Below are 17,021 nucleotides of genomic sequence, written 5' to 3' on the forward strand. Positions count from 1 at the left end.
ACTGGATTAGCCGTTTGCCAGCAACGATAATGGTTGTTCGTCGGGTGCTAGCCACAACTGGTCCGGCTAGCCGCTCTTCCCTGCAGCTAATGTACAGATAACAACGACTTCTGGTCTGACACATCGACCGAGAGTATCTGGGTCGTCCAGCAGCAGGAGAGATGGATATCAGGGAGCATGTTTTATCGGCAGGCAGAGCCGTGCTGGACATGGTGGAGCGGGAGTGGGAGCCGCTGTCTCAGGGCGAGCTGGAGCAGCGACTGGACCAGGCGGTTGAAGAGATACTGGAGGCAGACCTGATAGCCAAAGTTAAAGCTCAGCCTCCTGCTACTATATACGTACAACTGGTACAGACTCAAGCTCATGTGGAGCCACAGGTTTTATCCACAGAAGCAACAACATCCAGTCCCGTTGAGGAGGAGACGGCAGGGGCCCAAGAGCCTCCGGACACTGTGGATAGTGCTGCAGTCAAGGTGAGTCCTATACACGGCATATTGTCCATCTTAACAAGCCAGTCAGTCTTGTGTTGAGTCTCAAAATCTTAGTTGACTTTAGAGAAGAACATCTGCAAACGGGGCTGAGATGATTTCACTTTCATTTCAATGTTATTCTCGACTCAAGAGTCATTTTCTTGGTACTAATATAGTGATATCTGCCTTGTTTTGGTTTCTCTCAAGATACTGACATTCTTTATTGGAAATTCCTACAATGAAACTGCATTGGAAGCAAGTGAGATTTTCTCTGCCCCAAAGGCATAATTTTCACTTCACTGAAGATTTTAAGACAGAAAATTAGACTAAATGACTTAGAATTACATATTTTGCAGTGTATAGTCAACCAGCCCACAGTTTCTGCAGGTGTATGATCACTTTCACCTGAAATAACCAATTGAATCCACGGACTGACTCTGGATACCGCTCTTTTGACTAGGGCTGCAACTAACGATTATTTTCATTGTCGATGAATCTGTCGATTATTTTCTCGATTAATCGATTAGTTGTTTGGTCTATAAAATGTCAGAAAATGGTGAAAAATGTCGATCAGTGTTTCCCAAAGCCCAAGATGACGTCCTCAAATGTCTTGTTTTGTCCACAACCCAAAGATATTCAGTTTACTGTCATAGAGGAGTAAAGAAACCAGAAAATATTCACATTGAAGAAGCTGGAATCAGAGAATTGTAACTTATTTTTCTTAAAAAATTACTCAACCCGATTAATCGATTATCAAAATAGTTGGCGATTAATTTAATAGTTGACAACTAATCGATCAATCGTTGCAGCTCTACTTTTGACACACACATCTCTTTCATCTCGTCTTACTATCCCATCAGTACATCACAGACCTGCTCCAGAACTCCAAATCGCATTACAACAGGGCTCGGCTGGCCGGACGGGCTCGCTTATCCCTGTCCCACACGGTCCTGCTGTCCCTCACCCTGCTCTCCAAGCGCATCAGCTACCGCTCTGTGTCGACCCGTTTCCGCCTGGAGAAGGGAAACATCCACAGGATCTTCTTCTCTTTCTGCGAGCGCGTCAACATGCTGGAGGAGGAGCAAATCAGATGGCCAGTGGGTGGGTTGATTTCCGTGTTGTGTGTGTGTGTGTGTGTGTGTGTGTGTGTGGGGGGGGGGGGGTTCAGTGGGATGAAGAAGCCAGACAGACAGTATATACCTGTCAGTCCAAAGGCAACAGGTTGTGGGTAAATAAGAGTCTACAAATGATAATGTTGAGTTTTCTCTGTCTGTCTCTCTCCTTTCTCCAGACAGAGAGGCAGTAGAAGCCCTGTTCCCCCTTTCCAGTCTGCTGGGAAAAGCCGAGGATCTGGAAGAACAGGGCATCCCGCAGGTCCTGGGAGTCTTGGGCCACACCCGCATCCCCATCCGCCTGCCGATAGGGAAGCACGACGTGGAGAGCACGGTGCCCGAGGTGAAGAGGATGAAGAAGGAGGCCCATCCCGACTCCTGGCTGAACCTGGAGCTCGTCTGCGACCGGAGAGGCCGGTTCCTGCACTGCAGGATCAGTAAGGGATCGGACGCGGGCAGAGGCGGCGCTCTGAGGGACAAACTCCGGCAGCGTCCCGAACTGCTGCCGCCCGGCTCCTGCCTGGTGGCCGGAGCCGGATACCCGCTCACCGCTCAGATTTTAACTCCGCATGCCGGGAGTCACGGCCCGAGGGAGAATCTGTACAACAAGACGCTGGAGGTGCATTTTAACATCCTGGATCAGGCTGTTGCTAACCTGAAAGCCAGATTTCAAAGGCTCAGGTATCTGGATATTGGGAATTATGAGCGAGCCAGAGCGGTTGTGTTGACTGCCTGTGTATTGCACAATGTGTTTCTGGACATGGGGCAAGAGGTTCAGGGAGAAGTGGAGAAAGAGGAAGTCACGACCGAGGAGGCTGAGGGGGAGGAAGAGGAGGAGGGCGTAAGCAGACGGGACGCCATCTCACAGCTGTTGTATAAAGACTTTGATTCTGCAAGGACATGATGTGATGATGATGGAGGTGGTGATGAGGGACAAGGGCTGTTGTACAGTTTGTGTTCACAGAAGTAAATGAAAAATTTTTTATTATAAAATTTCATTTATTTAAACAGAATCTCTAACTTACTGGGTATGTCTACACACACACACACACACACACACACACACACACACACACACACACACACACACACACACACACACACACACACACAACACTGATCACTGTGATCAGGTTAAAATGATGGCTTGATTATTAAAGCATTTACATTGTTTGAAGACACACAGGTTTCCCCAGTAACTTTAGTTTATATGGATTTATTGAAAGTCGGGTTAGTTTACTCAGAGAAGGATGTGATGTAATGACATCCAGCCTGCAGACATCTTGATTTAAAATGAAAAATGTTGGAAGATTTCTTTTCTTCTTTCATTTGGGTCAGCATGCACAGAGTTGTGCAGTTGCTCCATAAAGGTTGGCTTGTGCCTCAATCTCTGAAAGAAACCCCACTGCTGCAACCAGGCTGACTTCCTCTTTGGCCTTTTTGACATTTGGCAAAGGGCTTGCAGACATTTAAAAAAACAGAATTAAATCAGACCAAATACATTTTAAGATTGATCACAAATTTAGTTGTGTTAACTGGGTTACGCTTACATCAATTATGACTTTACTCTGATTAAGATAATCAGACCAAGACATTTACATGACATGCAATATCATGCATAGAATGAATCAGCGATACTCAAAGTCAAACCTACAGGCGACTTCACAACCAGTTAGATTTCAAAGTGGCCCTTGGAAGCACGTCGGTGTAAACAGATTTCCTTGGCCTCAATTACTTTTGCATATTAACCAAAAGTGCAACTGCATTATACAATTATTTATTCCCAAAACTACAGGATCAACCTCTTGCATAGGTTTTCTTTAAAAACAGGCTGAAGAAGCAGATTAATATAAAACTTTTTTTTAATTTTTTGATTCACTAACACCGAAACCTATGTTTCTTTGAAACAGGTTGGAAGCAGAGCTTGATGGGTATGGATGTTATTTAACCAGTGACTGGTGCAGTGGTGGTGGATGTCTGCATTAATATATTACCTGTGTGTAACTTCAGCTTTTCTTACCCCTACACCTCAAGCAAACACTCCACTTTTCCATTATGGTAGAAAAAATGGGTGCTAACTGCGAACATTGAAAGATTGACAGCAAAAAAAAAAAAAAAACTATTTTATCAACTGGCATTTGAACTGTATTTTAATGTGTCTTCATATGAAAAAATGTGAAATATGACTTCTCTCTGGTACCTGTTGCAGTTCAGCAGGTCCTTATTGTAATGCAATCTAATTTTGTGTTCAGCTCTTAAAAAATTCAAACTGGACGAACTATTCTGGAAACTGTAACAGTGCAAAAGTGCCGAGCTCAAACCAGAAACTTCCATTCGAAACACATTCAAACTATCATCATCATGCAGTGTCATAAAAGTTTGTCATCTTTGAAAGAGGGAAAACCCCCAAATGGCAGCTCAGAGTTGCGTTAATGTCCGTCCTTTGCCAGCTGTGCACTGTTCTTTTGAGCCAGGCTGGAGATGGCCTGTGCCAGGTTGTTGATGGCCTCGATCTTCCTCTCCTCCAGTGCCTTCTGCTGCGCCCACATGTTCATCTTCCTCTCCTGCAGCTCCATGTACAGCTGCAGGACGTCCTGCGGCGGACGGGCGGTGCAGGGGGCGGCGGCGGTCAGAGGGGGCGTGGGGAGGATGGGGGTGAACCTCTTGCTGGCTATGGCCTTGCCCAGTTTGGTGCCGCTGAGCTTGGCCCTGCGCTGCGCCTCGATCTCCTCCCGGCTCTTGCCCAGGACCTCGTGCATGGCCTTGAAGAACTCCCAGTGCACGCTGCCCGCCCCCAGCCTCTTGGCCCGCTCTGCGTTCTTCCTGTACGTGGCCAGCATGTTCCTCCACTTCAGGTCACACTCGTACGCCTTGACGGTGACATCGGTGACCCCCGACTCCCTCAGCTTGATGTTCACCTTCTCTGCCACCATCTCCCAAAGTTTCTTTTTCTTGCATACTGGCTGGTCAAAAGCCTGGTCCATTTCAAGGCGGGTGTTGACGAGGTGCCATGTGGCCTGCAGAGTCCATACAAACTCTGGAGAGAAGAAAACAAAGGTGGATCATGTCAGTTGATTGATTAATTGATGGAACAACACGTAGCCTAGCTCTAAACATGAATTGTTTTTTTTAGTTGTTTTTTTTTTAAAGTTTGACCACTTGACACAGCCTATGTTTAATGAAAATCATATTTGTAGTGATGCCAGATTACATATAGTTATTATTCATATATGACTGACATCGTAATAGCTTGTTATGACTCTCATGAACGCAACAAGGCACCGTCTCGCCTCTGATCATGAACTCATCAAGCCCTCCTCGCATGCGATGACCGGATGAAATCTGGTTAACTTCACACTGGACGCACTAACCTGCTTTTGTCTTTTCGGCGTCCAGATTGGACACCACAGTTTCATTTTCCTCCACTTCAACACTTTCTGTCACAATAGTCTCGATTACCTCCATGCTGTTCAACTGCGGCGGCGGTTACAAGTTGTTTGTTTTTATGAGTGCTGAATCTATCGTAGAATTTAACAACCTCTCTGCGGCACCGATGGATTTTTCCGCATCAAGTAAAACGATGATTATAACAACTTCACTCGGCAGCTCGGGGAATGTAGTTCTTTTCGGTTATTACAAACGTGGGGTTGTGTGTTTTGTTGTGCCGACTGAACTACAATCCCTGAACCATGCGATTTACTAGAAGCGCGGTGACATTTCTCACTCTCACGGGGCTTGTAGTTTTTTAAGGGGAGAAATTGCACCGCGAGATTAGACCCGGCAGTGCAATTTAAACTACAAATCCCACGATAAATCTAACCGACCCACCCCTTCACGCCCTGCTCCCTCCCCCGACCGCCTCCCTGTTTTGTTGCTTGGCTAAAGATGGCGTTAGCGGCTAACCAAGGCGATTGCTTTTTGTTTCATAAAATTTATTCGGCCATTGGTATCAAAACATTGGTCAAATAGAGCTTTAATTCTTCCTTTGAAGTGCAAAAATATACTACATCGAACAAATGCACCTCCATTATGTAGAATAACGCTTGTTCGGCCTTCTCACTATGTAGGCCTGTTTTCGTAGGGAGTGGACCGAAGCGATTGGAACTCCATCTCCCATCAGCACTAGCGAGTGTGGCGTCAGGTGGTACAATTTTTCATTTTCATGCTGGTATCTGTAGTTTTCTGACCAGTAATTTCAGTTTTGTGGAAACTTTGAAACAAAAACATGCGAATGAAACCAGTACGAGGACGTTTCAACCCAATGTTGAATACTTGAACATTTAAAAAAAGACAACAACATTCTAGTTAATTTCTCTGTACTTCATTGTAAGCCTGCTATGATGCTCCACGGTGTCTGTAAGTGTCTGAAGTGACAAGAGGAAACGTAAGATAAGTGAAGCCGGTGTTTGCCAGGCAGTGAGACCATGGCAGCAGCACCTGTGCAAGGTAACTGGAAACAGACTCGAGGTCCAGCTCCATGCAGAGACGGATCCTCATCAGCACCAGAGTCGTCGCTGACCTGGTGCCTGTCTCACCTCTCCAAACCCGGCTCAGCGGCCGAGGACCGGGGTAACGGCAGGGCGGACTCGGGCGGCGGCAGGGAACTGGACAAGAGGTCCAGAGCTGCCCAGTGGCGAGCGCTGGTCGCCATCCGGACGCAGCACATCAAGGGCGGCAGCGCTGGCATCGCCCGGTTCAGAGGTCAGGGCGGACTTCAGCCGCTCCTGGACCTGCTGAGGTACCCCGACTGCTCCAGGAAGACCCTGGACCTGGCTCTCAGCATCCTGGCCAACTGCTGCACCGAGTTGGAGACGCGCACAGAGGTGAGGTGAAGGGAGGCTGGGGGGGGGGGGGGGGGGGGGGGGGTGTTGACAGCTGCATTCTTAAATCAGCTGAGGGGGGGACTCGAGTCACATGACTTGGACTCGAGTCAGACTTGAGTCACGATTTGAATTGCTTGTGACTTGATGCGTGAAGAGAAGACTTGAGACTTGACCTGGGTTCTGGTGACTTGGGACTTGACTTTGATGACTTGAAAAGGTTTCTAAAGTCTTGACAAAAGATCTTGTGTTTGTGTAAATGACTTAGATTGAAAGTTGTGAGATTTGTTCCACCACACTGAATTTAAATTCTGTTTTCTGAATTTGTGTGCAATGATGGAATTTATTGAAGTTGAAACTGATTATAGAAATCAAACTCATGATGCTCTTACCAAGTTTTTATCCTATTAAAACCATATTGCATTGAAAAGTCCTAGATATTTTGTTTTCTTTAAGATATTAAATTGATACTGGACTCTTGATTTGTTCAGACTTGACTTGCTGTTCTACTTTTAGACTCGAGACTTGTGCCTCAAGACTTGAGACTAACTTGGGACTAAAGCCAAGTTGACTTGGTCACACCTCTGTAAATCAGCCATTAAAATCGCTAACTTTTAAAATGTCTTCCATTTTAGGTTCGCAAGCTTGATGGCATAACTATTGTGGGTAAGTCAAAACACAAATGGTTATGGAGAATTTGTTCTCTTGGATCAGTTTTAGCATAAATAATCCACTTTTTAAACTTTTTATTATTTTGAGGTGCAATCATTTCTGTCATCGCTGATATTTTTCAGAACAATAACAACATAAACATGAGCAAATATATTGTATAAGCCAGTGTACTTCACAGACATGCAATCCTTAACATTTTTCTTGCCTTTCTCAGTGGACATCCTGAAGAGAAACGTAGCCATGGAGACCGTTCAGAACAGAGCGGCCCGGGCGTTGGGAAACCTGGCCATGGATCCAGAGAATTCAGCCCTCATCCACTCTGCTGGTACGTCTGACAAGATCGATGTCAATATGCCTCACTGCATCATTTTCAGCTGGAAGTTCAGTTTATAAGATGTGATACAACTTTATTGCTATTACGGGAAATTGTGTCGTTGCAGCAGCAAAGAATAGGATAAGATTGACAATACGTATTCATCATATTAATATTGAGTTACTGTTGGCTAGAAAGAATAATCACTATGTTTGCCGTTGACAGATTTACAGATGTTTGCAGCTAAATATTTACAGGTTTACAGTCCAGAGCAAGAGCATATATGCAGGATATGCATCTTAAGTATTCACATTTTCAGATTTACAGGGCCGATGTGCAAATGATGATGATGAAATAACATATTATGTATAGAAATGTGCCCAGAAGCAACATTAGCTATTCACATCATTACCATATTTACAGATGGAGGGAACATGTGCAGAAATGTGTCCAGAAGTGCAAATGTGCATTGTTCGCTATTCATTGTTAGCTCTTCATATGACCAGATCTATGTATGGAGGTAACGTTATGTAAAGAAATGTGTCCAGAAACATGTGCTTATGTACTGGAAAATGTTATTGGAGAAATACAGTGTTTGTCATTGTGCTCTTTTCTCAGTGATGGATTATTACTCTTTTTCTCTCTTTTTTTCTTTAATACAGGTGGTGTTCCCCCTCTCCTCCTCTGTGTGTCTCTTTCCTCTGCCCCGTCCTCGCCCACCGCTGCTCCGACCAAAGCCCCCTGTCCCAAAATGGAGTGCGCTCAGTCCGCTGCCCGGGCCCTCCTCTACCTCTCGGACACGCCCTCCAACCGCCTGTTGCTGCTCACCCAAGGCACCTTACCTGCCCTCGCCCCTCTCATCGCCCCAGAATACCCCCAGGGCCTGCGGCGGGTGGCCCTCAGGACCCTCCACGAGCTCAGCCGGGGCTGCGGGGTCGAATGCGCCAGGGAGGTGTCCCGTTCTGGAGTCCTCGCTCAGCTCGGCGTCATGGCGTCGGGGGAGTCCGGCAAACCTTTTGAAGAGCTGGCGCTGAAAACCCTGGCCAACATGTGCTCCCAAGGGTGCCTGCGCCCTCTGGTGGGGCCGCTGGGGGTCATTCAGAAATTCGCCGAGGAGGTCAAGAGGGACCCGCTGAAGTCCGGAGTGTTCCTCAAAGCGCTCTGCTTGTGTTGCAAGGAAGCGGTGAACCGGGCGAAGGTGAAGGAGAGCGGCGGATTAGAGGCGCTGATTGGCTTTTTGGCCGCACATCAGAGTCACCCCCTTTCCCGGCTAGCCATTCTGGCCTGCGTCGACTTCGTTTATGATGAATCTGCCATGGAGCAGTTGCAAGAGTTAGGGCTGGTCCCTCTGCTTGTCGGCCGACTAGTCGAGCTCGCCAAAGGGGAGGAGCCATCTGCTGAGAAGATGGACGTGAGCCTCGCCTCCAGCGTGTCTCCCACCGAGCTCCTGCCCTCGTCCTGGTTTGATTCCTTTGACTTTCCCCCTCCTGAAGGGTGCAGGAAGGAGGAAGCTGGTAAAGAGCAAGGCCTTGGTTCATCCAGCTTTCTAAGTCTCAGGTATGTACAACCAAACACAGCTTTCTTGTGTATCTATTTTAACTGTGGATGATTTGTTTATTATACTATTCTCTATTCTAAATCTGCAAATCTCTCTCTCCAGGTCCTGGCTGGTGTCTGAGGGACTGATCTCCTCCGAGGGGGACCTGCTGGACTCCTCAGGCGGAGTGGAGGGCGACTGGGGGAGTCTTCAGATCCCGCCTTCTTCATCCCCTCAGACCCCCTCCCCAAACCCCGATTCTCATTCCTCTCTGAAAAGCTGCTCTCCTTCCCACCCTATCGCCTCCTCCGCTTCCAAACATGTAGCTCAGCCCGGCCCTGTTTCCTCTTCATCCCAGCCCCAGCTGTTTCTGTCTCCATGTAAAAACGTGGATCCGCCTCCCTCCCATCCTCAGCCATCCGGTGCGCTCACACCTCAAATCCAGCTCAGCTCTCCCCCGGCTCTCTCCTCCCCCACTAAAACTCCCCAAACGCCCATCTCCCCGTCGAAGTTCTCGTCCCCTCACAGGAAGAGGCCACGGGTTCATCCGGCGGCTCGCTTGACTAAGGTCACTCTTGACACCCCTCCCTCGGCGCCCCGACCCACGGCCTACCACCCCTACCACCCTGAGCCCTGGACGCCCGAGTCGCCCATCCTGCTGCTGCTGTCGCGCTTCTCCCACGCCACCGACCCCAGTGCCGCTCTGGTCAACTCGGGCGTCGTCTCCGGCCTGCTCTTCTACCTCACCCAGCACCAAGACCCCAGCAGCAGGTGCTTCCGCATGCTGTGCCGACTGAGCTGCAACCCCAACTGTCTGCAGGCGCTGGTCCGAACCGGCTCGGTGGCGCTGATTCGCCACCGTCTCTGCCAGAGAGAGCGCCGGATGAAGAGAGAAGAGAGGCAGACGGACCGAGTGAAAGCTAAAGTCAAACAGCTTGGTAAGATGAAGGTTCTTAGGCCTAAAACCCTCTGAGCAAAATCACTGTAAAGCAATTGAAAGAGAATGCAAATGTTTAAAAGAGAGAGCAAATGTTTAATGAATTTTTAATGTTAATTGATAATTAAATCATTATTAAATGTTATTCTTCTGCCAAGCAATATATTTCTTGACCATTAGCTAAACAAAATGGTTGCTAAGTGGCACATAAGCACAAGTGTGGTGACTACATTGAGCAGTGGTGACTTCTGGGTAGCGAATTAATATTTAAACTGTTATTCAGTCACAAGTGTGTTTTATACATTGCAATATTATTAATATTTAAAATAACAGCTATGCAGTCACAGGTGTGCAGTTATCAGGAATTTTACAACAGCTTCGAACATAACTCAGCCAATCAGAACTAAACAATTTATAATTACATACAACATCTGGCCCATTTCATTGTATCCAAGAGCCATTTTTACAACAGTCTTCTGTCTGTTTGTCCCTGTAGGTCTTACTCTTCTCAGTAATCTGCGTGTGCAGTGTGAGTCTGGGTTTGGCTCTGGGGTTTTGGCCCACGTGATGCTGTCCGGCTCCGAGTCTGACAAGATGAACTGTGCTCTTTCTCTGCCGCTGATCAGCAGGTGAGTAGCAGCGTCGCCTCAGTGGGAAGAACAATACATGAAAGATACATGGATGTGAGCTCAGTGGTAATCACAAGTCAAAATTCAGGGTCTCAGAAGTCCTTGAACACTGTTAAATGCAGCTTTTAAGTCAGTTCAGTTTTAGAGGTCTTAAAAATGTCGCTTCTTGTTTTGCTGTTTTTCTGGTGAGAAATCAGCCCAGTCATGGAGACTTTTTTGATAGAAAAATGTTTTCTTTCATTTTCACATTCAGTTAAGCAGTGAAATTAGTCTTATATTTCCTTCTGCCATTAAAAGTCTTAGATCTAACTTTATGAAACTTGCAGACATCCTGTAATAATGCACAGACAGTTTGCAAAGTTAATTACTTGTTGAAATAAGCATTGGACTGAGGATTTGGTATATTCATCAAGGTGCTTGACTTGACACGTCTTTTTCTCCCACAGCAACAAGTCCCTGTTGAAGAAACTTCTTCTGGACAACGGTGGGCTGCTCTTGGCTCTGCAGCCCCTGGGCTGCGACGAGGACGACGCTGAGGACGACCACACTGTCGAATGTGGAAGGCTGCTCTCCGACTGGTTTAATTCACCACATTTAGACCCGACCTCCCAGCTGCACTCGCTGTACTTTTCTCTCTTGATTGGATGCCTGTCTAGCCTGATGGGTGGCGCCAAAACGGAGCTCGACAAAAAACACCTCAGTCCGGTCAAAACACATTCAGTCAGTTCGCCCCCTCCCTTGAAAAAGCCTCGCCTATCCGATCTCTGTCCTTACCGCGACTCGAACTTTGACCTCATCTTCCTGCTGGACGACGGGACCCGGGTCTCGGCCAACAGGGAAGCGGTGGCTGGTGCGGAGGGGACGGACGGGGTCGGCTCTGAATACTTCAGGGCTTTGTTGAGGGGCGGGTTTGGAGAAGCGCAGGGCAGCGCAGGAGGAGCCATCCCCATCAAGGACGTCAGCAGAGGCATGCTGCTGCCGGTGCTGCATTACCTGCATGGCTGCCGCTTCACCAAGGACACAGAAACCACAGAGGAACAGGATGGAGACACCGGGGTTAGGATCGGAGGACAGTGTCAGCTTTTAGGATCATTGGCCCTTGAAGGACTGGGCAGCCGCCGACAGGAGACGGAGGAGCACTTCACGGAGGAACTGGCTTTCCAGAAAACACCTTTAGGTGAGATGATGATCGGATCGTGCAGATTCCTGGTGACTGAGCTGCAGAGGGAGGCGGAGGATCTCTGCGTGTCTCTTCTCCTGTCCCATTCTACCAAGGCCGCTAGTCGAGCTGCAGCGGCTCCCGCAGAGGAGAGCACGGAAAGGGCCCCGTCTAAAATGGACCAAGAATGCCTGGAGGGGGAGTCTGCCGACGAGAGCCTGGCTAATCGAACATCTGAGTTGGAGCTGAGTGGTGTTGAAGCGCAGGCAGAATACTTACCCGGACGGACGGAGAAACCAAACAATCCTGTAGCTATTTCCCCACACCAAACAGACAGTAAACAACCCCCTATCTCTGGACCAGTCCGAAAGATCAACAAGGCACTTAATACAACTTCGGACCTGAAGACAATCACAGGCGGCACTCCAGTTTCCAAATCTCGGTGTGCATCAATCATGGACAAATCATCACATCCAGGAGAGTCGAAGCTAAGACCAAAGAACTTGACGGAAAGCTCAGGACAGCCGTTGAAATCAGCTGCTCAGGACTGCCTCTCCGGTTCAGAAGCCGGTGCTGGAGGTTGGGCCCCGGCCGCTCTCCTCCCCCAGGTTTACTGGTTTTCCCAGCGGTACAGCTACCCAGCGCTGGGCAAGGCCTGCCTGTCTCTCCTGCTGGGGTGTCAGGACTCTCCTCGACTGTTCTCCTCCTCCTCCTCTGCTGGGGATTGCCTTCGCAGACTGGCCAGAGAGGCCGACTGTACGGAGACTCTGAAACGGGATCTACTAAGTCTGGCCAAAGTCGCTGTCAGCTGAGCGACGACTGAAATGTTTTCGGAAGAGTGAGTGGTGACATGAAGTCAGAGGGCACAGAAAGTGTGAGAGTCGACTTGCGGGCTTGTAATAAGCTTCCAGAGAAGTTGCCGTTGTGATAATTTATCATAAATGTCTCTGAATAGTGCAAATGCAGGTTTTAACAGCATGATGACCTGAAAACATGCTGTCTGTCTTGTTTGAAATTTTTTTTTTTTCAGCATTGTTTACAGAATTGATTGACCTTTTGATTTATTTTCATAATTTAGAAGCCTAAATTTATATTTAGTCTAACTTCGGTGTAAATTGATATACTATAGCCTAGTTGCCCTGTCCCAGCATGACATAATGTAACAAATTGTATTATAATTTGCTTCGTTCCATTAACTTCTAATGACATTTGTAACGTTAAAAAGTTATTTTTTATATTTTTTTTCATTTAGAAAAGAGATCTAAGTGAATGTCCTCAATACATTTGATAAATGTCATTTAGCTGGAAGTACTGGAATTATCAGGGTTGGTCTAGGTGCCATTTGTTTATTCTGTACATAGAGATGAGGAGTAGCAGAGATTGAGATAGCACATATATATACTTAGATTTCACCTGTTCCACGTAAAATTATGCCCCTGAATAAATATGTTGGAACATCATTTTGTTTTTCTGTAAGTTTCATGTTGTTTGAGCTCGGGTATACAGTGATAAATGGGTATATAGTGATCTGACAATGGTTTTTCAACAGTAAATTGAGTCTCCTTACACCTCCTTACGTCTTCAGATAAAAAACAATATGCATCTATTTAGATTTTGTGCCATAAAGCAATCCAGCAGATTTCCTTAAAATGCAGTGTAGAGGCCGCTAGAGGCTGCCAATCTTCTCAGCAATAGTCTAGTTTAACGGTAATTATACCAGTGTCTTAAAATGTATTGATGTTAAAATGCCCCACACAGCACATTTAAATGCCTAACTATGAATGTACGTAACACTTAAACATAGTCTAGATAATGAGATGTCCAAACATTCATCTCCCCAAAAAAAATCTCCATACTCTGAATAGAAATGAAATGCCACTCATTGTGATACAGCAGAAAGTTTGGTTTTATTCGCCTCTGGGTGCACCGCATGACGGCGGTGCTGCTTGGACCCTGGGTCAGTATTATTAAGCCAGGTACATTACAGATTGGAGGTTTTAAGCATGCGGCAGTCAGTGCTGGGCAACACAGCTCAGAAAACACAGCGGTGAACCCCCTCAGTGGTGGGAACTCTCGAAGCCGTCGGGGAGAGCGTTGGTGTGAGGATTGTGGAAGAGAGAGTGGTTTCCATCACCCCAGGGAAATCTCTGGAAGGAGACAAGTCGACTTATTGATGAAGATTCATCATCGGGTGAAAATATTGCTTTGAGCCTTTTTCACAAGAACGTATTCACTCTAGAATATCATGTTTACCTATTACTGGAGGTGTGGTGTTTTATTCACACCATGTTAAAGTCAGGAGGAATATGATAGTAAGGTGCATTTCTCCTGAATGACAGTGAGGCTGACCTTGGTGCGGATACGCAGGTGAGGATACGCCACAAACTCCGGCTGATCGTGGGAGTGCGCCTGCATCTTCATGTAAGCGTTGACCATGCAGACGGTGACACCAGGAATGGCCAAGACGATCGTCAGGATCTTCCAGGTCCTGGCTGTGGAAAACCAGAACCAGTCATGGTAAATGTTGCAAGCATGTTATGCCAAGTAATGTTAAGTATCTCTCCAAATTTCTTTCGTTTAAACTCCTGATCGACATGTTGATTATCTTTAATTTCCTGCTTGACATGTTTATTATCTTTAAACTCCTGACTGACATGTCGATTACCTTAAATCAACATGTGCCTAGAATTAAATTCCCTTTATTAGTGTAGTTTGTTCAGTTCTTTTCTACTTAATTTGTTCCCAGTGGAAACGAGAGCACTGATGGAGCCTGTTATTAACTATGGGATAATGAAAAAGTAAATTACACTAGATCTCCCTCTATGGATCCCTAGGCATAACAGTACTAGAAAAAACAATTTAACAACGCTTTTTTGATCCTCATGCATTGCCATACCAAACTGCAGGATTACAGCAGGGCATAAACATGGCATGAATGTGGAGGCAGTTTGCCAACTTTGTAGACGTTTCAGTTAATGTTCAACAAAACACTCCAACTGTATGTGACTCAGGTGCCGTCGTACAGCTCTGAATCTGGAGGCCGTCATGCAGATTTACTATATGAAGGGAACCATAAAGGCACTCTGACCTCCTCCCTCATGGCTTGAATGCGATGCAGCGGCAAACACCCGACGGGCGGCCAAGGCAGCCGGAGACAGAGACATCTGCAGAGGAGCAGAGGTTAAGACAGTAAGAGTGGTAAAACACTGGCAGCGGAGATAATTTACTGAATCATACATGCATACTTCACTCACACACACATACACAGCGTATCTGACAGAGAAAAACAATGACAATATTCAGGTGAGCTTTGTGAATTCATATATGTTGATATTGTGCTACATGATAATATATTTGAAACCCAGAATGACTCATGTTTATGCTCATACTTCATTTACATACCAAAGGTGTGCTCATAACCTTTAATCTCAACCAAAACACACACACCAGACAGACCTGAGTAAGTCAACTCACCACAAGAGAACACCTTTACAGGCATATTAACAGACTATATACAGTATGTCTAAGCAGATAATTTGCATGAGAAATCAGTCATATTATTTAAAACATGACAATCTAATATCCTACAAACAAACAAAATGTAGAAAACATCTAAGGGTGAAGCTGGGCCTACTGGTATTATTTAATATCAACAGCTCCAATACCTCTTCTCTAGGTAAATGTAAGGAAAACAGATGAAAACTTACTCTTCTTTATCCACACAATATTCAATATGCTTTATTTCCGTCTTATTTCTCTGGCAGATCCTTTGCTGATTTTATTCGCTCTTTCTCCGCCTTCCTGCTTGTTTGTCCTTCAGTCTGTCCTGAGCTGAACTCACTGGTGAGACTCCTCCCCGTTCCAACCTGTCCCAGAGCCAAGAAACTTAGTTTATATTTGGGCAAGTGCAAAGGCGGGCTGATATGAGACGAAGAGGAAAAGAGAGGGGGGGAGTGTTTTGGTTCTGTTGAGGACGATGTCAGGTGTTTTATGGGCCTGCATTACTTAGACTGAAATAATGGCATTAAAACCAGCTATCACTCACTTGTGGCAATCACCTGCACACAATCCAGTGTATTTTAAATTTGTCTGCTTTGTAATCCATCGCCCACCTGTGGATTTAAGGATTTAAACAGTCAGAGTTGGCCTGTCCTGCACTAGACTGGATACACACTGACGTCTTGAATAGAAATTTTTTTTTGCAATTCAGGCCTATTCACACCTGTAAAGCAATTCACCTGGGATTTAGGGCTAAAAACTAATATTTTTTGCCGCAAGCTTCTCTTAATTACTAATCATAAATAAGATGCAGGCCTCAAGTCATACTGAAGTGTATAAAAATGGTAGGCCTACAGGTGAATGAACAACAAAAACCATAAGATTATCCAAAAGGCACAAACCATATGTTTCACATACATGGGATTTGATTTGACAGTTTATTGGCAACAGGAGAGACTTGCTGTATAATATAAGATGTGACTTATATCCTAGAGGCTGAACATGCTGAGGGCATGTGAGGTCACTCTCACTTTTCACCGTCGGGGCCCAAGTGTCATATGACTGACAGGAGCATCAGCTAATCACAGTCAGACCTGATCGTCTTTACTCTGAGCCTCCATTCACTTCACACTTGGATTGGCTCCAGCTGGCCGTCACACTTCATAAATAGTTCCCACTCTGTGTAACATGACTACAACTGTTCGCTCATCAGGGTCCAGTATTGTTTCTGCTCAGCATCTGGGAATCTCTGTGAAGAAATAAACTAAATAATTACTTACTTATTTATTATAATTTAATAGATATATAATTACTTAAATAAACAATATTAACTGGTATTCTTACCTCAAGACAAATGACATCTGAGCAGCCTCTGTGGGTAGACTGTCCAGCAGATGGGGCAGTGTGACTATTACTAAACCTTCCAATGTGGCTCCTGTTTTTAAAATTTTTTTTTTTTATTGTTTTTTAAACAAAGGAATAATATACAAACATTCAGGTAAACAATATATATAGATCAAATTTAAGGACACAAATGTGGGAACATAGAGGGAAAATTTAAAAGACAATTACATAAAAATAAAAACAGGAGTACACATACACACAAATATATCACATATTTAGTCAGAGGTTTCAGGGAAAAAAGTTCCATAATGTTTCAATAGCTTATTACTTTTTTTGTTGTTTAATAAACTGAATGATTTAAGTAGAGAATTCAGTTCTAGGAGAAAAGGTGAGATCTTAGGTAGTGATTTTCCAATATGGCTCCTGTTCCACTGATCATTTGTGTTATACAGGGTCACTTCAACAGTGGGTTCCTCTTGGCTAGTTTTCCTACAGAGTTTAATGGAGAAACTAGTTTGGACTCTGTATAA

At 45.6% G+C, this 17,021-nt stretch overlaps 4 protein-coding genes across 5 annotated transcripts; 2 read left to right on the plus strand and 2 right to left on the minus strand.

Annotated features, from left to right (window-relative positions):
- Positions 1–14: 14 nt before the first annotated feature.
- On the plus strand, positions 15–2,754 carry LOC139912982 (uncharacterized). The gene is made up of 3 exons (XM_071900914.2): positions 15–473; positions 1,331–1,571; positions 1,762–2,754. The coding sequence occupies exons 1-3, from the start codon at positions 162–164 to the stop codon at positions 2,484–2,486; spliced, it is 1,278 nt and encodes a 425-aa protein (XP_071757015.2). The 5' UTR covers positions 15–161; the 3' UTR covers positions 2,487–2,754.
- Positions 2,528–5,140, minus strand: LOC139912975 (uncharacterized). Of its 2 annotated transcripts, XR_013505001.1 has the most exons (3): positions 4,954–5,140; positions 2,665–4,619; positions 2,528–2,616 (listed from the first exon to the last, which is right to left on the minus strand). XR_013505001.1 is itself a non-coding variant. In XM_071900902.2 (2 exons), the coding sequence occupies exons 1-2, from the start codon at positions 5,045–5,047 to the stop codon at positions 4,012–4,014; spliced, it is 702 nt and encodes a 233-aa protein (XP_071757003.1). In that variant the 5' UTR covers positions 5,048–5,140; the 3' UTR covers positions 2,616–4,011. The 2 variants fall into 2 exon arrangements, 1 of the variants encoding a protein (XP_071757003.1); XM_071900902.2 differs by having other exon boundaries at positions 2,616–4,619.
- A 343-nt stretch (positions 5,141–5,483) lies between these two features.
- Positions 5,484–13,096, plus strand: armc5 (armadillo repeat containing 5). The gene is made up of 8 exons (XM_071900913.2): positions 5,484–6,405; positions 7,038–7,068; positions 7,289–7,399; positions 8,050–8,944; positions 9,048–9,290; positions 9,375–9,862; positions 10,358–10,490; positions 10,937–13,096. Exons 1-8 carry the CDS (start codon positions 6,007–6,009, stop codon positions 12,459–12,461), a joined length of 3,825 nt encoding a protein of 1,274 aa, XP_071757014.2. The 5' UTR covers positions 5,484–6,006; the 3' UTR covers positions 12,462–13,096.
- A 441-nt stretch (positions 13,097–13,537) lies between these two features.
- Positions 13,538–15,503, minus strand: cox6a2 (cytochrome c oxidase subunit 6A2). Its single transcript, XM_071900927.2, has 4 exons — positions 15,357–15,503; positions 14,738–14,813; positions 13,999–14,141; positions 13,538–13,796 (listed from the first exon to the last, which is right to left on the minus strand). Exons 2-4 carry the CDS (start codon positions 14,811–14,813, stop codon positions 13,707–13,709), a joined length of 309 nt encoding a protein of 102 aa, XP_071757028.1. The 5' UTR covers positions 15,357–15,503; the 3' UTR covers positions 13,538–13,706.
- Positions 15,504–17,021: the final 1,518 nt, after the last annotated feature.

The sequence above is a fragment of the Centroberyx gerrardi genome, chromosome 7 (genome assembly GCF_048128805.1).
Source record: "Centroberyx gerrardi isolate f3 chromosome 7, fCenGer3.hap1.cur.20231027, whole genome shotgun sequence".
Lineage (NCBI taxonomy): Eukaryota > Metazoa > Chordata > Actinopteri > Beryciformes > Berycidae > Centroberyx > Centroberyx gerrardi.